Source organism: Hyaena hyaena, unplaced genomic scaffold (assembly GCF_003009895.1).
Source record: "Hyaena hyaena isolate Hyena2069 unplaced genomic scaffold, ASM300989v1 scaffold_418, whole genome shotgun sequence".
In the NCBI taxonomy this organism is placed as follows: domain Eukaryota; kingdom Metazoa; phylum Chordata; class Mammalia; order Carnivora; family Hyaenidae; genus Hyaena; species Hyaena hyaena.
This window is the reverse complement of record NW_024081051.1, coordinates 1298727-1322468: the sequence shown is the minus strand read 5'-3', so window position 1 is coordinate 1322468 and position 23742 is coordinate 1298727. Positions and strand designations below refer to the sequence as shown.

General features: G+C 47.6%; 1 protein-coding gene across 3 annotated transcripts in view; it reads right to left on the bottom strand.

Moving 5' to 3' along the window:
- Positions 1-5553: 5553 nt before the first annotated feature.
- UBAC2 (UBA domain containing 2) overlaps positions 5554-23742 on the bottom strand; it is a 176719-nt gene continuing 158530 nt past the window's right edge. The window contains exons 8-12 of one of the 3 annotated variants that reach the window (XR_005531795.1): positions 18914-19033; positions 9035-9511; positions 7820-7963; positions 6201-7532; positions 5793-5873 (exon numbers count right to left, since the gene is read on the bottom strand). Coding sequence is in view for 1 of the 3 variants with exons in the window: in XM_039252528.1 (XP_039108459.1) it covers positions 5766-5873; positions 18914-19033 (228 nt within the window). In the remaining 2 variants the exon portion in view is untranslated. Of the gene's footprint in view, positions 5874-6200; positions 7533-7819; positions 7964-9034; positions 9512-18913; positions 19034-23742 lie in introns of all 3 variants that reach the window. The other 2 variants (XR_005531794.1, XM_039252528.1) reach the window with 2 other exon arrangements.

The following is a 23742-nucleotide window of genomic DNA, read 5'->3' as shown; positions in this document are numbered from 1 at the left end:
CCTCATACAATCATGGGGAAGAGGCCGGGAGTGGGTATTTGGCTTGATTTGTTGTTCTGCCCACCTTCAGCCTGTCTCTTCCCAGACGGGAGAAGGGTTGGCCTTGGCCTCCTTTCTTTTCCAAGTATTTCCTTGACTTTTTCTGCTTCAACAGAACAAGTGCACTTCCTCCCTTTAAACATGTGCTCTAGGCGGCGGCGGAGGTGGACATCACATTCATCTCTGTGCAGATTTAACCACCACCTGGTCCCCACCTGCTGAGAAGGCAACATCCTAGCCACCACACCCCCTGGTGTGCAGACTAGGCCTGTTCTGGAAAGGCGTGTGTGACCCTCGCAGCTTTATGCACATGAAAGGCTGGGGTTAGTTCATAGGGACAGAAATAAGGGTTTTACAAGATCTGCGCAGACCCCAGGAGGCCGGACAGTTTTCAGATACAACGAGCACTTCTGTCCAGCATCGTTACATAATCTTACAATAAAACCTCTCGGCAAACAGCTGGTAAGACAGCAAAAGAGCAAAACCGACTATGGTCCCCTATGAATAGATGGAGGACAGGACGTCAGCTCGCTGGGCTGCTGGGCTGCAGCTGGGGGCACAGCACATCTCTGAAGAGGCAGGGGGACCAGGAGAGGAGCTGGCAGCTGGGACCCACTTTCCCACCAGGAAGCAGGTCTCAGCCTTGGTGTTCCCTGTGGCTCTGATAGGCCCTCCTCCTTACAGCTCAGCCTAGTCAGGAGTTCCTGACCCCTGCAATCTTGGTACTTCATTCAAGTGCTAAATCCAGAATAAGGCTCTAGGGGCTGGCACCATAGGAAACCACAGCCTCTGGTTAAAGATCCCGAAGGCATTAGGGGCACCTGGGTGGCTTAGTCGGTTATGCATCCAGCTCTTGACTTCAGCTCAGGTCATGGTTTCACGGTTCCTGAGTTGAAGCCCCGAGTCCAGCTCTGTGCTTATAGCTCAGAGCCTGCTTGGGATTCTCTCTCTCCCTCCCTCTCTGCTCCTCCCCTGCTCTCTCTCTCTCTCTCTCTCTCACTTGCTTACTCTCAGAAGTAAACTTAAAAAAAAGTTAAAAAAAAAAAAAGATCCCAAAGGCATCAAATCCAGTCTCCCACTTGGGTCCCACCTTGGAAAAGGGGACTTGTCCTTAATGCCAGTTTAACCTCAGGAGGAGACACTGGATCGCCTCCAGCAATGCTCTTGGAAAGGCGCAGGGATGCCATCCTGAACTTGAAAGTCTGCAGTGACAGCAGAGCCCCTGTGGTTTCGGAGAAGCATGTTGGGGAGAGCTAGGCGGGCATGGCTCTGGGTGCACACATGGTTTGGAAAGACAACTTCGGCCCCGCGGACGAATCCTGGTCTCTTGCAATGAGGGAGTGCTTCCTGCAGCCCCCGCGGACAATTTTTGTGCGGGGGCAGCAGGCCAGAGAGGAGCCCGGGGCAGGGTGGGGGGCTGCATGTGGTGGGGGGTAAGGGGTCCCTGCTGAGGGGAGTGGGGCAGGAGTCAGGCAACCAGGGGAAAGTCTGGAGGCTGGAAAGACGGAGCTTTCCTTCTCTCCTCCCATGCCCCTGCAGGGTGCAAGCCCCCCAGCCCCCCAGCCCTGCAGGATGGCAGAGCCCAGACCTTGAGCGGCCAGAGGGAGAAATGCTGACTTTGGAGGGCGGTGGCCTGACGCCAGGAGCTGCCCCGGGGCGGGGCTGGGGATGGAGCACAGGCCTGGCGGGCAGGGCGGGATCCCCCGGTTAGCCTGAGCCCATCCAGCCCTGTCCTTGGCCCCGGCCCTGTCTGACCCCACAGAAGCAGCAGCAGTAGCCTGTGGGCGGGCCACCGAAGGGTCTGCGCGAAGCGGTAGAAATCGGACCGAGGGGCCTTCTCCTGAGCCTGGGCTGAGCGGCGGGGACTGTGGAGGTTTGGCTCGGGGTGAACCAGTGTGGGTGGCTGGGTCACCGCACAATCCTTTGCTGTTTCTCCTTTTGTACCAGCCAGGTGGAGGCCCTGGGATATCTGGGTCTGGCCACAGGGGTGGGGGGAGGGGGTGGGGAGGGACACCCTCCTGCCGGGCCTTGGAGCAATCCCAGGGTCCCCTAAGGCACTCGCAGTTTGGGTGAGAACCAGGGCGGGCCGGGGACCCCTGTGCCCTACCCCTCAGCAGCGGGCTGCTCTCTGCCCTCTCCCCCCAAGTCTCGCCAGACCCCGGGGCCGCTCAGAACAGAGAGAAAGGGCACAGCGTGGGTTGGCCTGAGGGCACTGCTGGTTTCTGGGACCATCTGAATTTGTCTAAATCCCTCAGGGCTCTGAAATTCCCACGGCATACGGGGCTCAGCAGACCAAAATTTCGCAGCCGAGGAGCCAAAGTGGGCAACATAGTGTTTGTGTTGAACAGGCCTTTACCCACCTCTGGTTGCCCCCATGGCATCCACTCTACTCAAGCTCCTGGCCCCTCACCTTCCTGCTTCATTAAGAAGCCGGAAACTAGCACTTGAACTTCTTTAACTTTGCTCAGAGTTTACGACTCGCCTCTAACCTCCTTAACTGTCTCTGGTTCTGGAGGACAGAAGCCTTCTTGGGTCCCAAGGCCAACCTCTCTTCATGGTTCTGATCACACCCCTTACGGGGCCTACAGCTCTGGTCTCTTAGCACCGGCTTGGTTACCTTGACCCAATAACAGTGCCCCCCCCCCGACCCCCCACCTCTCCGTCCTCTCCTTCTTCACATTCCCAGGACCAGTGCACGCAGCCGACCTTGGCTCTCCCCAGTCTCTGTTCCAGCGCCATCGCTGGGCTGACACTAGCTCCCGCCTTGCCCTGCAGCACCACAGACGGCCCCCTCTCTCACCTCCTCCACTGGCAACGCAGGAAAGTGACCCTCTTCTTTCCTCTCTCCTTATTCTGCCACCCGTTTTCCTCGGGAGCCCCAGAGCAGGCTCCAGATCCGTTCTCCAATCCCCTCTTTCCAGACTGATTTCCCACATCTGGTGCCCACTCCCCCAGCCCCTGGGGGCCCCAAGCCATGTCCTGAAATCCCAACGCAACGGGGACACAGCCATTTAGCTAGTGTGGGTTCTCCGGCGGATAGCAAGCAGGTTAGCAAATTCACATGATTCTGATAAGTCTTCTTACACGCGAGTCTACACTTTTGGCACTAACATTTTAGTCTGAGCCAAAAGGCCAATGTTGATATTCTTGGTCCGTCCCTTTACACACTACTGGGGTTAGAGGATTCTGAAAAATAACCTTTGATTCTCCCAAATTAAATCACTTCAGCAACCTGAGTAAAAAAAAAAAAACCTCAAGTTTATAATTTAGACGCTTTCATTTGCACATGAGAAGCGCTGTGGCAGAAACCTGCACTCAGGGAATCAGGCAAAGTTCTAAGTCCTGCTGGAATGCGTGAGCTCACAATTTTATGCTCAATTTCCTTGAAAAACCTTTTGAATCCCAAACTCAGTCCGAGCTGATGAATCAGGACTCCAGAGGCAGATTCTCCTTAACTGGAGAAGGGGGCCGGGGGTGTTTACTACAGACAACAACTTTCTCTTTCTTCCTCAACTGGAATTGGGTTACTTGAAAATGAGGCCCAATCTGTTTGCTACCATTTGCACGAAGTCAAATGTCTACACGAACTTTTCTAGATGTTAGGAAACCAAGCCAACGGCTCGCTGATGCCCCCGCCTGGCACGCCTCACTGCATCAAACACCAAAGGTTTTTCTTTGGGGGGGTCCTGTCAGCCTGAAAGATTTCTGGGGGCCTTGACAGAGTGGGTGGTGTTTTCGGGTATTCAAACCCACAATCGGTGGCTGTTAGGTCAAAATCTGCAGGAAGCAGCGGTGGGAAAGGGATGGGAACCCCAGCAAGGTCAAGAGGACGTGCCCAAGACCGAAGAGCCGGAAGCGTGTGGGGTTGGGGAGGGGTCGAGATGGGGATGACCTGAGGGTGGGGACTAGGAAGGCCGGGCAGCCATGTGAAAAGAATGGAAGCTAATGGAAACTTTGCAGCTGAAGGCAGCTGGGAAGGAGGCTGGAAGTCAGGAAAAGCCTGAGGGAGTCTCCCAGCTCCACCACTATTAGGTGCGGGGCTGTGGTCCCACCACCAGCACTGCCTCAGTTTATACTCCCTGCCCTGGAAGGGCGCTTGGGCTCCTTGGGCAGGATGAGGGTCTCTGAGATGTGATCACGTGACTGAGGCTTCACACTGGGCTCCTCACAGTGGGGTCCTCTGCTCCCATCCTCGGTGAGGCGTGAGGCGGGGATGGAGGAGCTCCCGGTGAGAACTTCGCCTGTGGCTTGGTGTCACCTCGCTCAATGTCTGAGAAAAGGGGCGTAGGAGATGGCGGACTGTTGGATACGGGGCGCAGTCTCCTGGGGCGTCTGCACCAGAAGGTCAGGGGTGGATCCGGACTGGCTTGGAGGTTAGCACCGGTCCCTACAAGCCACCGGCCCGGGCACGCAGCTGCGGACGCCCGCTGCTGTGCTTTCAAGCTGACACGACACACTTGGAACCACCTGGACTCCCAGAAAGCCATCCCAGCCCCCATTCTGAGCAGCCTGATGCCCCAGTAAGCCTATGGATGGGGCCTCACGGGGCCAGTCTTGTGGGAACAGGGGGACTTTTTCTCTCACTTCCAAAAAAAAAAAAAAAAAAAAAGCACCCAAATCTGAAGAATGATGAGCATTGGCAAAAAAAAAAGAAAGGATTTTAGTAAATTATCCAGCCTCAAACAAAGTTCTATTTAGGTGAGTCGAGTAAAAAATACCACAAAGTAAAACACATTAAAAACTTTATTATAAGTATTACACTTGTCCAAATTTGCATCAATTTGATACATTTCTGCTCATTCTGCAGAACACGAGTCACACACTTGCCTTTCCACCTCCGCCTCCCCTCTGCCTGTGCGCGCGTCCTCCGCCGCACGCCCACGCCGAGGTCTTGATGGCCCGGGGCCGGGAGAAGGGCCTCCGGAGCGCAGGGCCTTGCGGCTGTTCCTGGGCTGAGCCCCTGCTTCCTCAGTCCTGAGTCCACCCCCAGCCTGAGAGGCTAACTGAAGATATTCTGAGTACAAGGAACCCCAGCTAGGTTTCACAGAGTTTTCCAGAACCTTGAATCAGTACTTGATGATCATTACTTCTTAATGGAAGTGAGGGAAAGGGGTTTGGAAAGACTCCCTGGACTGAGATGGGCCGGAACGTGTGGCGAGGCTGTGGCGCTGTTTCGCCCACGGCGCTCAGGCCTGGCCGAGTGGACACTAAACAGCCACTGCGGCTTGAAAGCAACTTTGAGGGAAAAAAATAGCGATGAGAAAAAGTCCATAAGGAACATTTTGCCGTGTTCTTCCTGAATAACATTCCCTTTTCCACAGTGGTAGCATTTATGATCAGGTATAATATAGGAGGATCCATTACAGTAAAAAAAGAATAATATTACAGTAGCAGTAATTTCCCATCAGGGGTGCTATTCAATGGCTTACAGAAACCTGCAATTTTAATGCATTTTAAACACATTAGGAATGAGTGATGATTTTCCAAACTAAGGAAAATGCCCAATAAAAAATATAGAAAATACATGCTAATTTAATGGCAAACTTATTTTTGAGATTCTTTTAACAGCAGTGATCTTGGGATTCAGGGAGGGGCCGCAGAGACCACCCTTAGCCCACGAGAACACGGGAGACGGTCAGGGCCAGAGCGTGTGGCCTCAGGCTGACTCAGTAGCGGGCCGGTGCCCGGGCAGCAGCTTGGCCAGTCCTTGTCGCTGCCCCGGGCCCTCAGTGCTGCAGCAGGAAGTTGGTAGCCACATTCAGGTCATTATTTGAAGCTCTCAGCGCTTCTAACGCGTCACCCCTGGAAAATCCCATCTCCATGAGCCGCGCAACCTAAAAACAGAAACAAAACCAGACACCTGATGAGGCTGGCGACTCTGCCCCGAGGGTGCTCTTCAGGAGGGTTTTGCAGGGAAGGTTTTAAAAAAAAACAAAAACAAACCAACACCATAATTTTCATTTCAGTGTGAAATATGATTAAAAAAAATTTTTTTTAATGGCACATTTTAAAGTGCTTAACATATAGCTAATACGAGTAATTATCTCATCTAATCCTCATTTGAGCGACCGGAGTGAGCCTCCCAGGGTGAAGCGAGCCGCCGGGACGAGCCCAGGGGGTGCGGCCGGGAAAGGCGGCCTGTACAGCAGCCCGGCGCTCACACGACTGCACGCTGCTTCAGCGTCAGATCGGATTCCCGTGAACGACGTCGCAGCCGCGTTTCCTTGTGCACGTGAACAGTTGCTTAACTGAAGATTAACTTCTGATGCTTGCAGATGCCGATGACAAAAATGCAGGCAGGTTCCTGGAATCACACGGCCAGACACGGTAAACCTCTCTCGGGAGGGGCAACATTTGCTAAGGTCCTGGCTGGGGGCTCTCCAGGCAGCAGCCCTGCGCACAGGGAGGTGAAGCCTGGGGCAGAACCGGGGGGGAAGGATGGAGGGAAGCGCAGGGAGGGCGAGGCTTGCATTTTCTTGACCACAAATCCCGAATCTGTAAATACAGAGGTTTCCTGCACTTTCAACATACGATTTCCAATGAAGCAGGCAGGGCCACGGAAGGTTCGGCATACCCTATTCCCCACTTACAAATGTGTTACAAATGGATTTATGACCCCAGACCAGCCAAAGGAACCTATTGTTTGTACTTCTGCTGAAACATACGTTTGTAATAACATACAGTGAAAAACGACATTCTCATATGTGTTGAGATTTTCACATGTGGGTTAAAGAGGCTTTTGTGGACTGAGGACTTAGTCACCGTTTCTGATCTTTCCTGCAGAAAACAATGCCCTGGGTGCGAAGCTGACAGAACACGCCTGATGCTGTGGGGGTCGGGGTGGGCGTGGGCAGGGGTGGGGGGAGAAGTGAGGAGAGAAGGAGGAGGAGGGTGGGGGGCCAAGCGGGTGGCAGGGGAGGAGACGGGAAAGTGCACGGCCCACACCCAGACTGCGCGTCCCTCGAGGAGCCTCAGGGAGACGCTAAAGGAGCTGAGCGGAAGCAGACACCAGGAGACACTTCTCAGAGGCGGGGGCTCTAGCTCGTGTTTCCCAAAGTGAGGCTGCGATGCCTCGTTAGTGGGTCGTGAACACTCAGTGAGGCAAGAGCAGCGTTCAAACCAGGATGCAGCGAGGGTCCTCCTTCCACAAGGCGCCGTTTCCGTTCTCACGCACACATGTGTCTGCTGCGCGCTGCCTCTCTCGTGTGGGCTGTGGTCAGACACATCTGACAGCTGTTGTCTGAGGGTCGCTCGGTGCCTGGGGAAAAGGGCCGACACATGTGGGAGACCCACTCCCTGGGCCGGGGGACAGTGTGGACAGATAGGTGGGAATCTTCTGCTTTCATTTCCCGCTCAAGGAAAGAACCACCTTTCCCAGAGCACCACAAACACTCCTCCCTCACTGGCCAAGATGGAAAGTCCTTCCTCCGCAGAAGCAGAATCCGCCTCTCACTAGCTGTCATCCGTGGGACAGCACAGGTCCTAAGTTTGCCCTTTGAAGTAACAGAAAACAACCCCGTTCCCTTTTCTGGGTGAAGCACTTCGATGCCCTGAAGTCCTCCCTCCCACGTGTGTCTCTAGGCCAGCGCCCCGGCTCCTGGTCTGGCCAGGGCGCCACGGAGCCTCTCCCGCCATGACCGCCGGTGCTCCCTCAACTGGAAGGGCCTTCCCTCTGCCTGGGCGGCTCCGCTTCGTCCACTGGCTCTGGGGACACCTGGCCCTGTCCCATTCTCCCAGGCCAGATGGAAGCCCAGACAAAAAGTTCTGTGGCTCCACTGACCTGTGTCCTGGCTCCTGTCACTGTGCCGTGAGCCTCCTGAGAAAAGGCGCCGGGGCTGCTTTCTTCGTTCCTGCACCCCGGGATCCACCTCCTTCCAGTGCAGGCCTGGCACTGGCTGGCCGCTGCTGTCCTGTGCTTGCAGCCCTGGTCACAGCAGAGACGCGCTGTGGCAGTGTGCACAACATGAGTGTGCGTGCACGTGTCTGTGCTTGTGTGTGCAACCACATCTTCCCAGTGTGGCCAGTTACCCTGATGCCTGCTGAAAATACCCCCCGGGCTTCTCAAATCCTACCCTGTAAGTTTATATTTGATCTTCTGGGTTTAGGACTGCACACATCCGTTAAATTCCCTCTGGTCATTTTCTAGCCAACCACAACCTTTTTCAGTTTATTTTTTTAATTACATTTTTTTAAATGTTTATTTATCTTTGAGAGAGAGCATGAGCAGGGGAGGGGCAGAGAGAAGGAGATACAGAATCATAAGAAGGCTCCAGGCTCTGAGATGTCAGCACAGAGCCTGATATGGGGCTCAAACCCATGAACCATTGAAAATCATGACCTGAGCTGAAGTTGGATGCTTAACCAACTGAACCACCCAGGTGCCCCTAATTTCAGTTTAAATTCTGTTGTCTCCTAAGTTACTCATCCTCCTCAAAATTTTATCACACCCAAATTGGAGTAGCAAACTTCTACAATGTCCCTCAAGTTATTGATGAAAATGTCAAGCAGGCAAAAATCAAAAGTAGGGCCCCAAACCCACTGCAGACCTCCCTTTCTATTCAAGGGGCTCACCAACTTTTTTTTTTTTTTTAAGAGATTTTTAACTGGTTTAAAACCCACTTCATATTACCTACCCCACATATCACCATGTATCTCTCACAGTCATCAGCTGTCTTGGTGGCATCCTGCGTCAGCAGGAGCAGGTCGGTGGGTACAGACCACAGCACTCTTCTTAACACTCAAGGCAACTGATACTCTATTTCAGGCTCTGCCACATGTGAAACATCAATTTTGCTGTTCGATTATGATCCCCCCACTTTCCTCTTTCCTGGGGGGGATCTCAAACAGTGTGACTGGCCCTGCTTTCTCGACCCCGACCAGCACACTCTGGGAGATGGGCTCTAGGACCTGGGCTGGACGCATGTCAAAGCCGGGCGATCCTTCCTAGGTCACTTCCTGGACTGAAATAACCTTTAATGATGTTTATTCCACTTACTTCCAGTTAAGAGGCACCATCTTCAGTGGAGTTAACTTGGCCCAGGAGGAGGTGGGCAGCTCCACCTGTCTTCTCTCTGTTACCACGAACGCGATGACACTGCCCAGCAACGTGGCCGATCATAACGACTTCAAACAGTGCGGCATCGCTACATTCATGGTCACCACTTAGTCACCATTAGCACCTCAAGCACAGCTCAAGATGGGCTGCTTCTTGGCACCTCACCAGCAGGAATCAATGTGTCTGTTTGGCAAATCCTGATTCATCCTGGAGCCAGACCCCCGCCGCCAGCGGGTGAGGGTGCTGGGCCACAACTTCCAGCTGGTACTGAGTCTTCCCTCCACGGACTCCGAATTCGGTTTAGAATCCAGAAGAAGCTGATGACAGGTTGGCCACACAGGCCTCCAAGGCCTAGTCTCAGCACTGGCTGCAGCCCCCTGGAGGGGACCCTCAGGCCTCGGACAGCCGGGCCGTGTCCTATGAACATACACAAAGCCGGTGTGGACGTGAGGCTTCCTCCCGAGTTCGTTTGGTCTCTCAGAAATGAACAACCACATGTGCACCATTGCTGGTTTTGACAACTGGGCTGGGTTTTTCACAGGTTTGGCTGAGGAGCATGTTTGCTGTACTGATAAGCTTGCACAGCTGGCTGATCACCCTCTGGAGGCTGGCAAACATGCCCCGTTAGCCAAAGCTGGCTTCGGAGCTTTCTGCATTGTTTGGGGGAGGAGAAAAAAAGTGTGACTGGAGAATTTTCATGGTGGAATGACCTGGTGCTTTAACCAGATGAAAAAACAAGGTATAAATAAATAATGTTAATAGTTCTTTTAAAAACTGAACAATTACACTAAGGAAGTGCATTTGTAAGGTTCCCCTAGGGTCCCAAATAGTAAACATCCAAGGAAAAATGAAACTGTATGTTGGGCTCAGGAATGTGGACAATAATCAGCCAGAAAAGACGAGAAGCAGAGAGACCGCAGGCCCCACGGGTGTTTTCTAACATCGCAGTGGAGGGTGCCTGGAAGGGGGCCGTGCACCCCACTGCTGTCCTTTCTTGGGGGCTGGTTCAAGGCTCACATCCAGATACAAGAGCTGGAGCAGAACCAGGGCCACCAGCTCCCCTGCTGGTAGAACAATCTCCTTACGATGTAACAATTACAACAACGTAGCAGTTACGTGTTAGGGACTTAACAGTTCCCTGTGCTGAGAAGCCCAGCTTGCCCGGTGCCAGTGCACTCGGCCCGTCTCTGTGCACGTGAAGCCTGAACTCTGGTGCTCAAATGGCAGAAAGAGAAAACCAAGACCCGTGCAGACCCACGGTCAGATGCGCAAATACAGACAGGCTTTGCAAAGGGCCCAATTCCTTCAAAGAAAAGCACAAAGGAGGCTGGCAGCCATTTTAGATGCGACCCAAGTGCCAGAGTCATCCCAGCCACCCCTGCGGGGAGGGGGGAAGCCTGTCAGTGGATGGAGAGAGGCTGAGCTCTGGGCGCGGGCCCCCATATGCCACGTATTCAGCATGCAAGGCAGGCTGGGGATGACACCTCTGGCTCTCAGACACGAGTGAAGGGCCTGGCCTGGTAACGAGCGCCGGACAGGCGCTCAGTGAGCCCCACCCCCCCGTCATAATTCTCACCCCACTGAGGAGTGACTGGCCCAGGTACGCGAGTCCTTCCCTGTGACCCTCGTGGCCTCAGTTCAGAGGTTCCCAAAACCTTGACAAAACCACCCTCGGCTTTGGTTTTTAGCATTCACTTTAGCTGCTTTCACTTTGCTTTTTTATATCCTTTGTTGGTCGAAGAACCGATATGTCTTTTACAACGATCAAGCGCACGCGTGTTTTCAGGGAGCCCCAATGAGCACTGAGCAGCTGGAAGGAGAGTCTTGGGCCGAAAATCAGTCCACCCTCTCCTCCCACCCCCCCCGCCCCTAGGTCAAACACGGGCTTCGTGGCGAAGTTCAGCCTCCTATATACATTCCACCACAGTTAAGTACAGCCATGCTTAAAACCAACGCCAGAATGACTTCTGTTACATAGTTCCAGGGTTTAAAAGGCACATGCAAGAACTGGCCTAAGAAAACTAACGTGGTGAGCCCAGATGGAAGTCGAAAAGATAGGAAAAATCTTTCCTCAAAAGGTGAGCATAGGGGCGTCTGGGTGGCTCAGTCGGTTGAGCGTCCGACTTCAGCTCAGGTCATGATATCACGGTTCATGGGTTCGAGCCCCGCATCGGGCTCTGTGCTGACAACTACCTCAGAGCCTGGAGCCTGTCTTCAGATTCTGTGTCTCCCTCTCTCTCTTACCCTCCCCTGCTCATGCTGTCTCTCTCTCAAAAAAAAAAAAAAAAAAAAGGTGAGCATAAAATTCTAACAACAGTCCACGTTATTTTAGTGACTCTTAGAAAACCTTACTTTATATTTGTACACATTGTAGCAAATATTCAACTGTGATGATTATATAAATAATGGTATTTACAGATACTCAGTCCACCTCCCTCCCCATCCAGGGCATATATATTAGCCGCATAACACATCAAATCACACTGGAAACTTAATTTGTTTCCTCTACAGGCTGTTTCTTATGTTTTCAGTTCAGCTTTTGGAATGATAGCCATCTGTTACTTGATCGGATAGAACATTCAAGGGAAGAGAAAATGTCAGTGTAAAATCTCTTGGTCTTGACTAGAAGATAAAAATACAAAAACACCTCCTAATCAGTTTAAGTGTGTTGTGGATAGTACAAGAAAGTCATTCACTCAACGAACTCTCCAAGGGTCTGTGTGAAGGGTGTGCGGTGAGCTGACTTAGCGTTGTCTGTCTTCCCCAGCAGGCAGACGGTGAGCTCCGTGGGGGCTGGGGCTGCGCCTGCTGTGTCCCCCACCTGACAGAGCCTGGCACACAGAAGGTGCCCAGCAGTGCTCAGAGAAGGAGTTTAAGTTTAGTGATGTAAGTTCTTTAAGGACCTGACCGTCTGCCAGGGGATGACCACCAATAAACAGCCTGGGGCCGGAATGATAAGGCTGGTAGAAGCCTCAGGACCCGCACACACCCTCAGCCCCACCTGGCTGGCTTCTCCGTCAGTCTGGGACTGGCTAGCTTTGCAGTGGTCTGTCTGGGAAACTTAAAAAAACAGCAACAAAAAAAGGCCCATAGCATCTTCTGAGAAGCATTTCTTTCAACATTCCTTGTCCATTTCAGACCACAGTAAGTCCCCTCCTGCTCATGCATCACAGGGAAGCTTCTGTCTAAACATTCTCACCACAGAACATCAGAATTGAGCTCATGTGGATTTCTAAACACCAAAATAACCCTTTCCTGTTTGTTTTAAATGGCGACTGGCTTAACATCCAGAGAGAGTGTCATGCCATCCTGTCTCCCGCACCCTCAGTCATAAAAACTGGAGGTGCCTGAGGGGAACAGCACCGATGCCGGGTTTCTGTAGCGGAAGACTTGACTTTCTAGGGGAAGGCTCAGAGAGAACTGTGCGTAAGGGTTGGCAAGGAGGGGCTGCTACTGGAATTGCAGCCTGCCATGTGGCACGTCTCCCAGGCTACCCGCCTCTCTGCAGGGGGCTCTTGGTCAAGGGACCGAGGCCCTCTGTGGCCATGCGCCGAACACAAATAAGGCAGAACGAGTTTTTCCTAGAATTGGTTTCCCAAAGAGAGACCCTGAACAAGAAAGAAGAACAAGAAAGAAACCTATAGAGATGGAGATAAATCCCTATCGGTTTTCCTTTCCTTAAAACAAAACAAAACAAAACAAAACAAAACAAAACAATCCTCTCTGATTGGGACACATGTGCCTCCAATCTCGAGGTAATTCTCACTCAAGAAAATAAGCCAAGTCCTACTTTGCCTTCTACTGGAGATGCCAGTTCTCTGTGGTGCCAGCGAGTGAGGACGCTCATCCCGGTGGAGACGATGGCCATCCCTCTCAGTGACCCACTCCGCTTGTTTTGTTCAAGTGAGGCTGTGGTTTTCTTTAACTTCCCTCTAGCTAAGGGTGTCAAAAGCAAACAGTCTTTGGGTTCTACTTCCCAAATTCTGACCCTTGCAGGAAGTGATGCCCACCTGAACGATGCCCACCCCAACCCCACGCCACTGCGCGGGCCACGTGCACGCCTTGCCGGAGGGGCACCCCAGCAGTCCTGGGGGCTGTGGCTCACCTTGCCTTCTCCTTCAGTATAACGACCTTGCTGCCGCTCAGGGCAAGCCGACTCTCCTACCTCGTGGCTTCCCTGCTGCAGGTCACCTGTGGCTCAGTGCGCTTCTCTTCCACGGACACCTGGCCGCTCCCCTCCTCCTCAGAAATGCTGAACCCCTTTGATCACACGTATTGGGGGAGTGAATGGTTTCTGGTTGTTTTATGCTTCTTCCTGGCTACAGGCTGCTCAGAGGCCCCTTATTTTTGCATTTCTGCTTTGTTCAGGCTTTGGTGCTGAGAAGGCCCTCATGACAGATGGGATGAGCTCCACTGCTTATATCTTTTAGAAGACCCAGCAGAATGAGGCATCCCCCAAAATCTGGCTAATTATTTGACTGCCACCCAATATTTCATTCTAAGACATTTAGCTTTGCTATTCTCTGAGAAAACCTATTTCCAGGCTAAGCGTACGGATGGAAAAGTCTGACATACTACCACTTTCTAACAGAGCTTCATGTTCAGCCGTGCTCTTACCACCGGTGGCCGCCTTCTGTGTGTCAGGCTCCGTGTGGCGTGGGAAACAAGGAGAGATGATATTAGCCCTCACGGAGGTTGCCATCACCAGGGAAAACAGATAAAACTTGAGTCGCTGCTGGACCAATTCCCAACTCACGACAATTATACATACACAGAAGTACAAAGCGTACCCCAAAATAAATAACCTATTAGTGAGGGAACTGTTTAAGGTGAGTTTTTATGGTGACAGTGGTGAAGATTCTGGAGAAACAAAGAGAGAAGAAAACCTCTCACTAAGATTAAGATCCTCTCCGACTAAATGCATTTTGCTCTTTATCATCTAAGACTGAAATGCCTTGTGTGAATGCCCTTCTCTCTCTAGTTGGGTCAATGGATATTTCAGAGAATGTGAATGGAATCCACACGACGGGTCTCACGTATCATCAACGTACTAAGCAAGCATCTTGTAAGCACTCGTAAGCAGGTTTCCTGGGCAGGGATGGAAGGAGTCACACTGTGGTTATAATACACCCCTTCCTCCACGGTAGTCTGCCCTCCAGGGAAACCCAGTGATGTGACTATGTGACTCGGGGTCTAAGATCCTGCTGTGGTTCCTCAGTGCCTCCAGCAGAGAAGTGGGCGTTCAGGCACAGCTGTAGGGAGGCTGCCCGCCCCTCCAGTACTGGGATACTTCTGCAGAGCTGACTAGAGATGTCGCTGGGCCCCGCTCCCTGAACGGGCTCTACACCACTTGAGGGCAGGAAATTACTCCTTATTTATCTCTGTGTTTCAAGAACATAGGCAGTGGCCAGCCTGATGCAGAACAGACAGCTGATAATTCTTGGCTGGCTAGGAGGAAAAGAAGGTGTGACTGGATGATAGGAAGCTGCAATCCTTAACAGTCCACTTACGTTCACTCTGTTGAGCCCTAGCTCTGGTTTAGTCCCGTTTAATTTCCTTGTCCGCTTCTACCTGTATATTCCATTAAGGAAAAACCAGAGGGTCATTTCTAAACTTAGGAGGGTTCAAAAAAGACCAACTTGGTAAGTGTTTTCCCTCTTTGATTTAAAACAAAAATAGGAAGCTAATGACAGAAGTTCATTGCTACTTTTGACTATTGATGTAAATATGAAAACCCCTGGTTAAAAACAAAAGAAGAAAGAGAAATGGAATAATGTGTATATTTCTTTTTAAGATAGTAGACATTTGAGCACATTTTGTTATTAAAAAGAGTTTTTGCAGAGTGGCACTTGGTTTTGACAGATTCTTAAAAGGGTTGGGGCTGGGGCCCCTGGGTGGCTCAGTTGGGTAAGCATCTGACTTCAGCTCAGATCACGATCTCATGATTCATGAGTTCGAGCCCCACATCGGGCTCTCTGCTGTCAGCATGGAGCCTGCTTTGGATCCTCTGTCCCCCTCTCTCAGCCCCTCTGCCCTTGGACTCTCTCAAAAATAAACATTTAAAAATATTTTAAAAAGGAGGAGTAGCCAGGGGTGACATCTTCAAGGGGCGATAAACTGGCAACGGTGTTGAGTCCATTTGTTGAAAAACAGTGAAAGACTGTGAAGAACTAAATATTCAGAGGCTTAACAACAGCAAAAGTAGAAAAAGTGGCAAATTTTTTCTGTGGCTGTATGTGAGACTATTCCGAGATATAGTTAAGAGATGCTCATTCTTTCTTAGACTATTCTTTGTCTTCCGGTCTGAAAGAACTCTCACTAAAATTCCTTGAGTATATTTTTTACATGAGAGAAAACAATAGTTTTCACAGTTCTTGGCTTAAAAAGTTATTAAGTTTCCTAATGCATTAAAACTGCATGACTCTGATATCTAAAAGATACAGCATATTTAAATGAAGAATTAAGCATAAAGAGACTTGGTTCATCCAAGCTATCTTACTACGTTACTAATAGGTAATATTTTAGATAGTGTCTAGCTTCAAAGTAACCTGTCTAGCTTCAAAGTAACCAAGAGAGTACATATTAACTACACATTTCTAAACATTATTGTAAATGTCCTGAGTGCAAGAACATCCCCCCCCCTCCCCTTTTACAGTTTGGCTAGCACCGATCACAAATATTGCCAAGCGTCTACATAATAAGCAATGTTACGGGGAGAATCTGGGTTTTAGGGCAATGACAGTCAGTAATGGTCATTTTCAGGAAAATCAAGAAACAAGGTTTAGAAAATCAATAAATAAGGAAGCATATGTTAAAAACAGCCTCTCACATATTTACATCTTTTCATACCAGAGTGAGGAAGAAGTTAATGCTGTTTAAATTGATATTGACAACATGTTAACCTGTTGCCATTCTGGGAGGATCAAGGAAAATGATTCGTTTAAAAACCCTGAAGACTTCAATTACACACATTCTCCTTATTGTTATTTTTGACACCTTTTTTTTCTTCAAAGTGCCAACACTAAGAGCTATCTCACCTTAAATACCTCATATAACGGCTGCTCTGTGAGGAATGTGACTCGTGGCTGTAGCACAATAAGTAAAAGGTAATAGAACTGTTTCTTTTTACCTGAATTTGAGAGCATCAGCTTATTTTTGAAACTGTTACCATAAATATCTTACAAAATGAGTTACTGGGTTTTATTTTCATAGCTATGGGGATAATATTTTTTCTAGAAATTCTCTAGGGGCAATTCTCTAGCCCCTGGGTGGCTCAGTTGGTCAAGTATCTGACTCTTGGTTTCGGCTCAGGTCATGATCTCATGGTTTCGTGAGTTGAAGCCTCACATCAGGCTCCGCGCTGGCAGCACGAGCCTGCCTGGGATTCTGTCTCCTCTCGCTCTGTCCCTCCACTACTCATGCTGTCTCTGTCTCTCTCAAAATAAATAAATAAACTTACAAACATTAAATAAAGAAGAAGAAGAAATTCTCTAACGGAGGTGGAAGAGAATGGGTTCCTTCCTCCACCTCTCAGTCCTGAGGAGCCACTAAAATGATCAGTCTGAGTGAGAAGGTGTGCGGGGAGCTAGAGCAATTCATCAGGCACATTCAGTTGGTTTCTTTCCAAGGTGTTTATGGTGGCCTAATCCAGGGTGGCCATAAGAGCTCTGCCCAGAGGCGCCTCATGAGTTCCAGGAAAAGTCAGGACACAGCTTTGCCTCACAGACTGGGTGCCCTGGGTCCAACTGACCTTTATGTACTTTGGGGACAGGGGAGGTAATGGCCTGGATGATGTGACCAGCTATGAAATGCTGCCCCTGACTTGTCTGGTGAGAGGAAAACAACATATGTAGAACGAAATTTAAAAGTGTCATTGCTACAATGCTCTAAACTTCTTACACAGATTTTTTTTTTAACTTTCTAGTTTGAAATAATCTCAAACTTAGAGAAAAGTTTCAAGAATAGTACCTAGAACCAATTACTTTTCTTTTCAGTTCAAGAACAAGAACATTCTCTTTCCTAATCACAGCCTGTACAGATACCAAATCCCAGAAACTTAACATTAATATAAAACTCTGATCTAATCCACAGTCCAATTTCATCAATTGGCTCTAAAATGTTTGTTCATCAAAAATGTTTGCATTGTGTTCCAGGAATGCAGTCGGATCATGTCTGACGTTTCGTTAACATGGTTCCTTAGTCCCCTTTAACCCGGAACAGCTTGAGGCATGAGTATTGTTGAAGAATACAGGTCAGATATTTTATAGGATGTCCCTCAAACTGGTTTAACTGCTTTCTCTTTATGATCACAGTTATGGATTTTTTATTGACAGACATAACTGATGTGTCCTTCCAGGGCGTGCCGCCAGCCTCTCTGTTCCATTACCGGTATACTGATTCCGCTAACGTGGTGAAGCTGGTGTCCAGTTTCTCCACTATATGGTTAACTATTTTCCTTTTGTCATTAATAAGCAAATTTTGGGGAGATACTTGGAGATTATATAAGTAGCCAGTTCTTCAGATATTGATGATTTGTCCCTGAGTTGATTTTTATTCTAATAGTTGCAAAATTATGATTTTCTAATACCATCCATAATCCTTTCCTTATTACTTTATGTTCCTTTTCCCTTGTGGATGTATATACCTATATAAATATTTATCTTCTAACGTTAGCATGAGCTCATGGATTGCCCCCCTGCCCAGGGGGTTATAGTAAGAACTGTCCTTACTTATTTTGATACCCAAATCTGATGTCCCAGATTTGGTCAGTGGGAACCCCTCAAGTTGGCTCTGGTGTCCTTGGGACCAGATCCCTCAGTTAGGGGAGTACTTTCTTAACTCCTTGCATGGTGTTCCAGGGTCACCTTGTTCCTTCCCAACCCTAGGCTTGGGCCCCACCATTTCTATCGGCGGGCCAACATATTTGGAGACTAGATCAAGGCAGCAGGTGTAGTCGGTGCTACTGGGATGCCATTGCTTTTGATGCCTTTAGATTGACAGAGCTAAGACACATGTGTACACACACACACACACACACACACACACACACACACACTCTCTTACTAAATCATGAGTTTATGCTGATACCTCTAATTACAATCCAACCCTACAGGATTCTTCCTTGCTCTATTTCCCTTTTCTGTATTTGTATTTTCCTTTTTCTACAGTAAAAGCAACCTACTTCCTATTTGCTGAAATCTACAAAACAACCAACATAATTTCAGAATTGCTGTACTCCTACTACCGTGAAAAGAAACATAGGAAGAACTTAAGATTTCTTTGCAATCCTTTTTTTTTCTTTAGATTGAGAGCATATTATGTTCAAAAGTTACAAAAATTGATTTTTCCCTCTCTCCTATGTTATTCATTCAAAATACAGTTGCATCTTTTATGTGTTTCTTTTTAGTTTTACTCCTCTATTGTTGATTTGCTTTCTGAATATGTAAAACATCAACCTGATCCCTAAAGTCAAAACCGTACAAAAGGTTCTCTCAGAGAAGCACCACTGCTCCCGCCCTCCGGTCCTGCTGTCTCCTAGCCCTTACAGAGAACAAATGTTAGTAGTTCCCTTTATGTATAAAGTATTACAGATTTCAAAATAAGTGGTCACAACGCATTTTTTTTTTCCAAATCATGCCTTCCTCAAACTTACAAGACCCCCAGTAGCTAATAGAGCCCAAGTGTCTGTCACTATGAGCAGTGGTTTAACTGTTCTCAAGATCTTTGTATTCATACACTTGATTTCTTTCAAGTCTTGTTTACCCAAACCCTTCAAGTTTGAAACCTAGGTTTAGGGCAAGCACCAGTGTTTCTGATTACCTGTTCCTCGGAAACCTCTAGAGGAGGGGACGCTTGTTCAGACTGCCGACCGTCCTGATAGTTTACATTTCGTCGCTGACGTAAAGGAGGGAAAAGACGGTTCCAATTGATCATTCCTCCCTGAAAAGAGACCAATACACAATGATCAGACACAGAAGGAGAACCATCTTACTAAGGCTCCGAAGTGCTTTTTCTTGCCATGAGGTCACATGTATAGACTGGGAAATAAAAGGTCATAATGGTTCTGCCGAAGGCAAGCAGTCCCAACCCTACGGCATCACACCCCCCTTCAGTCACCAGGGTGAAGCCAATGGTACCGCCAGTTACTTGTGCACCTTGGCTCTGGAAGGCTGTGGAAGATACGTGCAGACATTCCTAACCTCAGCCTCGCTGGGTCCCCACTGAGCCTGCCCCATCTCCACGGGACACTGAGGAGGATGGGGCTTTGCCGGATGTGGGCGGGAAGACACGGAGAGCAGCCAGGAGCTTCCAGAGCAGGTGGCTAACACACTCCTCGCCTTCCCTTCTCCTGCGCCTCTTCCTGCTCCTTCTTCCTTCTGTTTTAAGTAACTTCTGAGCATGCCCACTGGAGGGGGACTGCGGGCGGAGCTGAAACCCTGCTTGCAGGACAGGGCGGAGACTGAGAAGGCACCCAGGGACGGACGAGAGGGTTGGAAGTAAGGATCAGAACTGTTCTCATGAGTGGCTCTAGGGATAACTTAGATTGATGGCCATGTTATTTCTTGCTTACTCTATGTCATCAATGAAAAAAAAAAAAAGGCCACCATGTAAAGGCAAATGTACACAGTGTGATTTTTTTTTTTTTTTTTTTAATCCATGTTTTTAAAGATGCCTGGGTGGCTCAGTTGGTTAAGCGTCAGACTTCTGCTCAGGTCATGATTTCACAGTTTGTGGGTTTGAGCCCCGTGTCAGGCTCTGTGCTGTTAGCTCAGAGCCTGGAGTCTGCTTTGGATTCTGTATCTCCCTCTCTCTCTGACCCTCCTCCACTTGTGCTCTCTCTCTCTCCAAAATAAATAAAAATACAGAAATAATAAAAGAATAAAAATCCATGTTTTTAGCTACCTGCCAATATTTTAACTTATCAATTTATATCTTCTCTATTTCTAGATTTAGGAGAAATTACAGACTAAGATAACATGAAAAGTTTCCTACTATGAACATCTAACAATGCTAGACAAATAAAATATTTGACATGCGTAGCTGAACATGAAAGGAAGAAATGGAGGCTCCAAGGTCCCCGAAACAAGTGCTGGAAAACCAGAACAGTAAGCAAGCAAGCTGCCAGGGGCGGGGCCGTATGGGCAGGCACATCCTGCTAACCTAGAACCACTTGGGTTTCATCATCTATTTGGGTTCAGGAGATGAGGCCTCAAGTATGAAACAGGTAGTGTCTCTGAGCTTATTACCTACATAGAGGCACAACCCTCACATGGCAACACCCTCAGTGAAAGAGAAGATGAGAACAAACAAACCAGAAAGGCGATCTTTCTGAGGGAGAGGGCAGTAATCTTGGCCTCCTTGAGAATTAAGAAATGAGAAATGAGAAATCTGAGGTTGAAGTTACATTAAATAAGTGTTTTAAGAACCCATCAAAAAGTACATAAGAATTGGTTCTGGGATAGAGTTGGACATCTCTAAGCAGCCAAGCAGAAGCAAATGTAATATTACTCTAGAGGGCCACTCTTTTACCTTGGGGTTACATGGGATTTATAGCGAACACTCCACTTGGGAAATACTTAGAATCCAAAATTCAAAACCCATGAGGAAAAAACCTATCATAAGCAAGACTCAGTGTGGACAATAAACAAGATTAGATCCTTCAGAGTCTAGGAATCAGAAGCACTGGCACTTGGGCCATGATAAAGGAGACATTACAAGTCAGCAGGATGAGGACAAATGGGACAAGTGACTCTATGGAAAAAAGACAAAATTAGACCTTGACTTCACACCATATACAAAAATACGTTTATTTAAACAATAAACTTAAAGATGTAGATGACACCAGTAAATGGAAAGACATTCCATGCTCATGGATTAGAAGAATAAATATTGTTAACACGTCTATACTATTCATAGCAATCTATACACTTAATGCAATCCCTATCAAACTACCAGTGGCATTTTTCACAGAACAGAGCAAACAATCCTAAAATTTGCATGGAACCACAAAAGACCCCGAATATCCAAAGCAATCTTGAAAAACAAAACAAAACAAAACAAAACTGGAGGCATCACAATTTCAGACTTCAAGTTCTATTACAAAGCTGTAGTAATCAAAACAGTGTGGTACCAGTACAAAAATGGACACATAGATCAATGGAACAGAACAGAAAGCCCAGAAATGAACCCAAAATTATACGGTCAATTAATCTTTGACAAAGGAAGAAAGACTATATGACAGGAAAGAGTCTCTTCAACAAATGGTATTGGGAAAATTGGTCAGCTACATGCAAAAGAATGAAACCGGACCGTTTTCTTATGCCATACACAAAAATAAACTCAGAATGGATTAAAGACCTATACGTGAGACCTGAAACCATGAAAATCCTAGAAGAGAGCACAGGCAGTAATTTCTCTGACATTGGCTGTAGCAACATTTTTCTAGGTATGTCTCCTGAGGCAAGAGAAATAAAAGCAAATATAAACTATTGGGAATATATCAAAACTAAGCTTCTGCACAATGAAGGAAACAATCAGCAAAACTAAAAGGCAACCTACTAAATGGGAGAAAATATTTGCAAATGACATATTCAATAAAGGGGAAGCATCTAAAATATATAAAGAACTGATACAACTCAACACCCAAAAGACAATCCAATTAAAAAATGGGCAGAAGGCATGAGCAGAAATTTCTCCAAAGAAAACATACAGATGATCAACAGGCACATGAAACGATGTTCAACATTACTCATCACCAGGGATATGCAAATTAAAACTACAATGAGATATCACCTCATACCTTTCAGAATGCCTAAGATCAAAAACACAAGACAACAAGTGTTGGTGGGAATGTGAGAAAAAGGAACCCTCATGCACTGTTGGTGGGAATACAAATTGGTGCAACCACTGTGGAAAATACTATGGAGGTTCCTCAAAGTTAAAAACAGAAACTTACTGATCCAGTAATTGCACTACTGGCTATTAACCCAAAAAATACAAAAATACTAACTCAAAGGGATACATGAACTTCTATGTTTATAGCAGCATTATTTATAATAGCTAAATTATGGAAGCGGCCCCAGTGTCCACTGATAGATGAAGAGATAAAGAAGATGTGGATGTGTGTACATATATATACACATACAAATGTATATATACATATATATGTATATATATATGTATGTGTGTATATATATATATATATATATGTATTGACTAATAACCAGAATACATAAAGAATCAATGAAAAGAAATAAATGACTCAAAAGAAAAATGAATAATGTACAGCTAATCCTTGAACAATATGGGTTTGAACTGTGTGGATCTATCTACACTCACATTTTTTGATAAACACAGTATAGTTTGTGGTATCAGTGGGCTTCTGGTGAACAACAGGCTATCAGTAATTAAGTTTTTGGGGAGTCAAAAGTTATACATGGATTTCTGTGTTGAGGGTTGATGCCCCCTAACTCCCATGTTCTTCAAGGATCAACTGTATAGGAACAATTTACACAAGAGGGAACCCTGAGTCCATAAACATAAGAATAGATGTTTGACTCACTAGGATTAGGAAATGCAATTAAAATAGCAAGAAGTTATTTCATACCCACAAGACTGGCAAAGCTAAAACGTCTAGCAATGCCAAGTATGGGGATGGTGTGAAGGAAATGGGGACTCTACGTGCTGTTGGTGAGAGTACAAGTTGGCACAAACATTCTGGAGAGCAATGTGTCCAGATGGAGTAAAACTGAGGACCTTCTATGACCCAGCAATTTCATCTCCAGGTGCTACAAGTGCCTAACAGAGCATTTATGATGATGTTCTATGAAGCACTGATTGTAATATTAAGTAAGAAAATGTAAAAAAATTCAATTGTCCCTAGGTAAGGAAATAAACTAGTAAGTGGTTCTACTAGTTAAAGGACTATTATACGAGCAACTAGAATAAATGAGCTAGACCTATGGGTTAAATCTCTAAAATACAACGTTGAATGAACATAGAAAGTTGCATGAGAATATATCACTTCCGTAATTTTAAAAAATACTCAGAATAACAGTATACTATTTAACCTATCTTGTGGATATACCCGGGTGGTGATTCTGCTCCCCAGGGAATATGTGGAAATGTCTAGGGGCAATTTCAGTAGGGGGTGGGAGGCGGGGGGCAAGATGGTGGTGGTGGTGCTGTGTATACTGAGCAGGGATGCTCTATAATGCACAGGACAGACTCCACCACCAAGAATGGTCTGCACCAAAATGTCCATAGTGTCTGGATTAGGTACTGCACCACAACAACATGTGCTAACGACATAACATAAGACACAAACAGGCGCAGGCCTTAGACCCACCCACCAGCTGCAGGACTGTGGGAAGGGCAATGAACCTTTGGTTGAAACTGTAAAATTTTATTTCTTCAGAGGGAGTGAGAGTGGAAGAGCAGGCAAAGCAAAACTGAACCCTAATCCCTCTGCTCCTGTGAGGGTGAAAAAGTGCTTAAAAAGCAGAAAGCTAACGGAGCTCCAGGCTCTAGGATGTTTTGACACTAATCTGCTCTCGATGCAGGTTAACTATGAGCCTCTACAAACAGGAAACGCTTCCTTCACTTTGTCTTCTTCAAAAGCAATAACCACATATTTAAAAGAGGAGAAA